The 7,512-nt window shown below is 51.5% G+C and overlaps 1 protein-coding gene and 1 pseudogene across 1 annotated transcript; one reads left to right on the top strand and one right to left on the bottom strand.

Annotated features, from left to right (window-relative positions):
* The first annotated feature begins 599 nt into the window (after nt 1-599).
* On the top strand, nt 600-3,474 carry LOC114828250 (formin-like protein 5). The gene is given in 5 exon segments (XM_029111599.1): nt 600-618; nt 817-1,775; nt 1,846-2,430; nt 2,983-3,153; nt 3,274-3,474. Coding segments are annotated over 5 exon segments (1,935 nt in total).
* Nucleotides 3,475-6,148: 2,674 nt separating this feature from the next.
* On the bottom strand, nt 6,149-7,453 carry LOC108864315 (uncharacterized; annotated as a pseudogene).
* Nucleotides 7,454-7,512: the final 59 nt, after the last annotated feature.

Raw genomic sequence — 7,512 nt, 5'->3', positions numbered from 1 at the left:
ACAAGAGCCAGAATCTGAAACGAGGAAGTCTCTTTTGGAATGTTCTGTTGCCTCCGTCCAATGCAGTATCTCTTTAGAGAATCTCTATCCTCTTAGTAAATTTGACTCTCATCAGTTTGATCGGTACTTGGCACATATCGGCAATCGGATTGGGCGCGAAGCCGTTTGCCGCGGTCCGACCGACGGATTGGTCCGCAGTCGAAGCGCCGGCTCCGCCGCAGCGGCGGCAGCGGCATCCCTGGCAGCTGATAACGCACTTGCCCGTCCGGCAAAAGAGAGTTCGAACCTTCTTTCCAACTGCAGTTGCTATTTGAACCGGTGGCGTGGGTGAGCTCCCTCAAAAAGCTTATTCCGGTGCAAAAGAAGTGAAGTTAACGTGAAGTTTCCCACGGAGCGAGTCGCTAGTTGAAGTTCGTGAGCGCCATCGAGAAGATGGGTCGCTGCAGCTTATGGATTATCTTCTTTCTGTGTTTCCTCGGTGAGCCCTTATGCAGCCTCGGATATTCCAAGTTCGCTTTCGCCGGCCGAACTAGTTTTTCACTCTTTAGAGAATCAATAGAATCCAGTGATCACGCTCGAGTTATTAAGGGCGAGCAAGAATGGGAAGCCAATCGACAAGTCAGTTTTCCCGGTCGATGGGGGTCCGGCCTCCGCTCACTCGGATCGAGTGATTGGAGAGAGACGAGAAAATTTGCTCGCATATTAGATCTCTTTCTCGAAGATCGCCCTCCGCTTATCTTCCTGTCACGAATTTTCTCTGGTCTGTCGAGTCCCTTCGCATCGCTGAATTCTAACGGTGCGCCCGGAATATTTTAGGACCACTAAGTTTCATCGACTCTGTTGAGAGTCAAATCTTAAAGTTCCCTCAATTGCCTCGACTGCGATGGCCGAGCTTCAATCGACCCAAGAAGGATACCCCCAACGAATTGAAGCCTGCAGCGACCAATCAAGATCCCTCCGTGACACATGTCTACGCTGGAGGTCAAGCCCCACCCCCTAATCACCCGGGAATGCTCCCTCCGCCACACATGCCGCACCCACCACCTTTATACCCCCCTCCCATGCCATATGGGAATCCCTTTGCCCCTTTCCCAAGACCACCGAATCCCTTCGTGTTCCCGAATATCGTAGCTGGTCCCCCGCCCCCTCACGGCTCAACGACCTACTACTCGGGCCCATCTTCGGGTAGCGGCCGAAAAACGCGTCGACGTCGCCCAATCTACGACAATGACTCTCTTGAAGATGCGTCGACCGAGGACGAACCCGTATACATTAAGGTCAAGTCGCGTAAGAGACGACCGATCGTCATAGACGAAGAGGAATTCCTGGGTCGCGGTCAAGATCATGGGTCTAGCGAAGAGGGCTCCGATAGCCCGAAGATCTCTTTCAAGTCGAGAACGAAACCTCAAGTGGTCTACTTTGATTCGTCCCGAGAGTACCCATCAGCTAACGAGAGGAGAATGTTGCTCAAAAACGAAGAGATGGTTCAAGACGCACCGTCCTATCACTCGCCTTCGATAAGCGCATTGCACGCGTCGATCGGATCTGGGGGCTATCAACTCAATTCACGCATATCCTCGAGACCCTCGCAACCCGAACTAGTCTTCGTCAACAACATGGAGGGCTCTGCCGGTCCGTCGTATAGCTTCGATGGACAGTCGAGCCAGAAATTCCGATCGAATCAACCGGACTTCCCGGGCCATTTCGTCCTCCAGAACGTTCGCTCACTCGAGCACCAAGAAGTAAGCTCCGCATAATAAGGCTTCCCGATTCCAGCTCGACTTGTCAGGCTGATTCTTTGTATCTGCCTGTCGCTTTAAAAAATCAAATCTCTTCAATCCTCAGCCTCACGGGAAATCCTTTCTATCGGAGAGCAGCACCAGTGCCCCGACCATCCGGATCGTACTCAACTCGATGAACCAGGACCAAAAACACCAAGGGGCACCCACGACCCCCAACCCATCTCTGCACAGCCAAGCCCAGATCCCCTCGCCTCAATCACAATCATCGATGAATCATTTCCAGATATTCGATCCCGCCCAGTCAGTTTTCCACGACAAGGGCTTCCAATTCGGAGCTAGCTCTAGTTCCGGATGGGCGCCGCCACCTCTTCCACCACAAGCTCAGAAAGTCTCGGAATCGGTCAAAGTGGCTCGCAGATCTTTCCCTACTGGGAATTTCTCACCGCCCCCATCATCACCGCTCCCGCCGTTGATTGAGCCGTTCATACCGGGACCTCCTCTGCCACCTCCGCCGCCGTCGCCGCCGCAGATATCGCCGACGACCATGTTCTTGGAGAAGAACAATCGCAAAAGGATCTCTTCGCATCAAGATCAGGCCTCCTACGCTCGTAAGAGTCAACAAATCATAGAATTTTCTTGCGCAGGGAGACGTTCGGGATATTACGCCAATCGACAGTATAAGTGTCAGGTGAGCACCTTATGTCCGTCGAGAGCTCGCGAATGCAGTGGCTCTCCCCTGTTCGCCTTTTTTGGCGGCTCTAGCATGTTGCCCTAGTCGCCCTAGTCTTGGAACTCTGACTTGCTCGTACGGAAGTCTATACAACCTGAGCCACACGTGTCGCGAGAAGTCACACTCTGGGGCCCAGCATTCGTTCCGTGATGGAGAAGATATGGTAAATTTCGCCGCCGCAGGAAAGAATCAGAACACGGTGCTTTAATTGATCGGAACCTCAGAATAGCTTCAGATGTGCTTCGAGAACTGGTAGCCATTGGAAACTCAGATAATTAGATGCGGAACGGTTGTTGAAAGAAAGCCCCGACTCACGCTCGGGATCTCAATCAAGGTTGCGGGCCATGTTCGGATCCGATAGTGGAGACATGCTCTCCAAGATCTCATGGTTGTTCGCGCATCACGCCAAAATCTTGCCGTCCATCCACCGGCACCGTTGTCGCCCTCGTTGTCATTCTCGCTTCCAGTGGCCCCCGATCCTGTTGTGCTAACATTGACTTCTGTTCCCAGATATATCACCAGTGTTCCAAGAGAACTCTGACGCAGACGTTCATGTGCCCCAACGGAACGGCTTTCAATGAGAAACAAAAACTCTGCGAACGCGCACAAAAAGTTGCTTGCGTGCCGGAAGACAGCCGGCAGAAGATCCGGCCGATGCTCCCCACTACAGAAGTTCCCCAGGTATGATATGGAAACCAGACTTCGGGGAAACTCGCTCGAGCCGACGAAAAACAAGTTAGCGAAATTTTGGGCTCTAGCGACGCCATGCCTCACGTGAGTCTAACGACGACCAACCCACAGATTTCTTCGAGGATGGACCAGGGCAGCGCTGACTTCATCGAGACCAAAATCACAACCCCGCCGACGAGCCGGAAAACCTCAACATCGACAACGACAGCGGCCCCGACTCTGACGAAGTACAGTACTTCTGTTTCGTATTCGCACCGGGTCTCAACGTCTTCATCTTCATCGACAGTGGCACCGGCTAAGACCAAACTATAGAGAAAGAATATCAGTGATGTTGTTGTTGTTCTGCTTGTTGTGCTCAAAGACTCATTCATCCCGCGGAGGCTCCATCCATCGCAGTGCCGGTCGATTTGCTTCAGACGGCGTGGTCGACACCGATAACGCGGCTGGTGCCGGTTTAGTTGACGGAATCGAGGCTTTCAGCGCCGCTGGCTCGGCGCAGCGCCGTGTGGCGCATATTAGAATGCTGTAATATACTCTAATATATATTTAATATACCACCTTTCACTGAACTCAGGTCTTTCCTTTCGCCAATCGATTTTTAGTTTCCCCAAAGAGCATTCAGAATACGCTACATAGTCGGTCAGAAAGATTCCAGCTCCTCTCTGAATACCGATTACAGGCTCTCGTATCAGTTCGCTCGCGGACCGGGTCTCTGGATTTCTTCTATTAGGCGGCAAATGGGAATCGCGAGCCTCCAGGACTTACGGCAACCGGGCGCTTCCGCCGAATCGTCCTAGACCCCATTGTCTGGTCGGCGACTACTTTCACTACTACCGCTGCTCGTCGTGCTGCGGCTACCGCGAGCTGAATAAATTGTGCCAGAACTCTAATCATCACATGAACAATGCTGGAACTACGGCAGCAGCTCCACCATCAGCAGCTTGAGCGGTGTCGGGCATCCGCTCATCCCAAAATCAAGACGGAGCCTCAGCCGCTCGGAAAACGATGAGGTGCTCCTGCCGTTCGGAAAGAAACCATCCGTAGTTGTAGCTGCCTCCATCAGTCGGTCGGTATGTCTGTCTGTGGGCTTGCACGTTCGACGCGGTAAAAACAGATTTTGCCACTTCCTCCAACGATCCCGACGGATGGATTGAAGCTCGCTTTTTGAAAAACTGAGCGACACGAAGATTTGAAACGAAACGCAGAAGAGAAAGCCGAGATGATGGGGGAACCAGACAAAACCCGACCCGCGAGCGAATCATTCCATGGCTCAGCTCGGGTTATGCGCCGCAATGCTTTGAGTGTGGTAGTCGAGCGGGAAGATCACAGACTCCTTCGTGTTCCGATTGCCCCGCATGCTTTTTTCCTGATTTCTTCCCCTTCAGCACTTCCGTCCGGACAACCTCATTCGACCGCACGGATTGTCACCCGAACCTCTCGCGTATTCGCTTGCGCGATTATTTTCAACGGGATTTTGGAGCCCCCTCTCACAACGCCCAATCGCGACGGGTCTGGTGTGCGAGTAAGCGCGCGACCCTCTCTAGGAACTCGGCTCAGGAACTCGGGATCGGGTTCCGGCTCAGGACGTATCAGCTAGTGGGAGTCCTTTACACGGCTCCCCATAGTTCATCCATTTGGAAGGAAGGACCATTCTGTCACCCACATCGACTATGTCTCGGAGGAGGGAGAATCCCAATGACTGTCGTTCATATCGTCGCCGCATGCGGAAGGATTCTGCTCCACGGAGTTGAATGAATCTCCGATTTTCCAGCAGCGTTACACTCGGAGGGTAGGGAATTTCAAGGGAAGAAACCCTATTTTCTGCCGGAAGAGTTTTTTTCTTCCAGCGAGTGCGAAGAGGCGGATTGCCTTGGCTCGAACGAAATCTTCTCTCCGGAACTTTTTCTCTTGCTTCAAAAACTACGGCTCGCGCGGCGGCGAAGACAAGGAGAAAATAGGGGCCTCGGATGGTGAAAAAATTGAAGATGCTCATTTGGTTTGAGGAATAAGGTTGGCGTTTTTTGTTTCAACGGCTTAAGCTCGGGCTCGGGCCGTCGGAGCGGATCGACACTTCTCCGGTGGCGAAGGCGGAAGCCAGAATTTCGCCACTCCTGAAGAAGCTTGGATGAGAGGGCACATGAGACGAATAACGGTTTTGAGACAAATGTTCTGACCGTTCCCCCCTCCGAATCACTCGCTCCCATGTGCTCTCAAGTGTTTGGAGTTAATTTCGCGTTCATTTGTTCTTTTTCTCGCCAAACAATTGGGACGCCAAGCAGTGTAACGGGCAATCAGAACGTTGTTAATTGAGCATCGACTGAGTTGTTTAGACACATCCCCGACGGAAACGGCAACGAAGCGAGCTCAGGCCAATCAGACCTTGATACAACTTTCCAGAATCGATACACCGTGGGGGGTCATCCTTCCATGCTCTTCGGAATATGGGGGAAGATTTCTGTGGAAACGGAAAGCGCAGATCTCTGGATGTGGAACGGCGGTCCCGCAATCCCTCGCGACATATGTAGACCTGATTGCGGAGACCATCCGAAACCCCATATGGTGAAGTCATCATACTTCCCTCTCTCCGACCAAGATCCCAACGGAACGGTGGCTGCCCAAACTGGGGGAGCTCGGTATCATTATGATTTTGGGCATTCGATGGAGCTCCCCAGCTGCGGGAGAAAATTGAAGCTCTCAGCTCCTCCCTACAAAATGCCTATCATCATTGAAATGGAGAAATAATCTCGGCGAGTCAAGGATCTTTACATTTCGTTGTCGTTTCAGTCAGTCGGAATCAGGTGCGTGAGTCCCTGAGAAACTTTCGATTCCATCTCTCTCACGAAGATCGAATCATCAGACCTTAGCTAATATACCCATTCAACCAGGCGTGAGGGCGCTTCGCGCCCTCACGGCTGATCGCATGCCGACTTCGATGCTTTTGAAGCTCGAGCTGTTCACATGGAGCTCACCAATGTCGGGAGTCAATTCAGTTCAGTAGCGCTTCATTTAAAAAGGTTAAGTCAGATTCGTAGTGGGTAAAAGTAAAACCTTGGCAAATAAGCGAACGGCCGTCTTGCCGACGTCGGTATTCCGGATATCTCTCCGTGGAAAGTGAAGTTTCGTCTCGGAACACTTTCGGGTAATGTTTGGAACACTGGCCGTTGATCATACACGGCGACTTGGGATTTCGTTTCCCGCAGGGGCGGTGGATCATGCACGTAGATACTATTTTGTATACCGTATATCTCCAAATAAAAGGCACCCTCCAAATACAAGACACTGTCGGAAATGCTATAATAGAAGACACCCCCGAATAATAGACACCCCCCAATAGCAGGCATCCCCTTAATACAGGACCCTGTCAAAAATACTATAATAGAAGACAGCCCCAAATAGAAGACACTGACTGTCCTGCATTTTCGGGGTGTCTTCTATTATGGAGGGTGTCTTCTGTTTGGGGGTGTCTTCTATTAGGGGGTGTCTTTTTTAGGAGGGTGTCTTTTTTAGGGGGGTGTCTTCTATTGGGGGGTGTCTTCTATTATTGTAATCCTTGGGACTCAATTATATTTGGGGGATGCCTTTTATTTTGAGATATACGGTAGTGCCGAATCCGTGACAGGGTCCGAAAGCTCCGCGCTGATCACGCTGTCGACTTCAGCTGGCGTTCGCAGCTTGAAATCGGATGTCAGAGTCAAAAGCATATGCATGTGGGGTAGACCGCGTTTCTGGAATTCTATGACATAAATGTAGGCTGCAACTTGACCGAAAACTTGCTTCTTCAATATTTTGTCTCGAAGAGCCTTAACTTTCAAATTGAATACTCGCGCGACCAAATCAGGGCGATCAGATGCAGTTTGGCCGTCGTAAAGATTAGAAACAATCTCAGGCCACGCGGGGTCGCATGTAAAAGTTATGAATAAATCAGGTTTCCCGTAGTTGGCGACAATACTCATCGCGCGTCCTGATATTGCGCCACCACATATCGCGGGCCGCCGGTGAATGAAGCGGCCAAAATAACTCTGCGACCGGGTGGACCATCTGAATCGTCGCTCAGAATATAGTCCTGGAGACCCTGGACAGTGTCGAGTCGGAGTGGATGTTGATTTTGCCTGATGAAGTTCAAGCGATTCATCTCAATCTTCGACCAACTATCGACTATGAACTGCTGCAAGAGTTTTCCAGCATAGTGCAACGGATTGAATTGGCGGTCCCCAGTGAAGAGAACGAATGAGTAATACTGTTTTTGGGTAACTCGGGCTCGTCTCGGCGACGCGTACTCTGTGCGTTCCATTTCTGGATGCCAACCGTGTCCACCGGAAGGGAAGAGCAACGGATATGTAAGCGGATCGC

This window comes from Galendromus occidentalis, unplaced genomic scaffold (genome assembly GCF_000255335.2).
Source record: "Galendromus occidentalis unplaced genomic scaffold, Mocc_1.1 scf7180000077451, whole genome shotgun sequence".
Lineage (NCBI taxonomy): Eukaryota > Metazoa > Arthropoda > Arachnida > Mesostigmata > Phytoseiidae > Galendromus > Galendromus occidentalis.
Note: the sequence above shows the minus strand (reverse complement) of the source record. Positions and strands in the feature narration are given on the sequence as shown.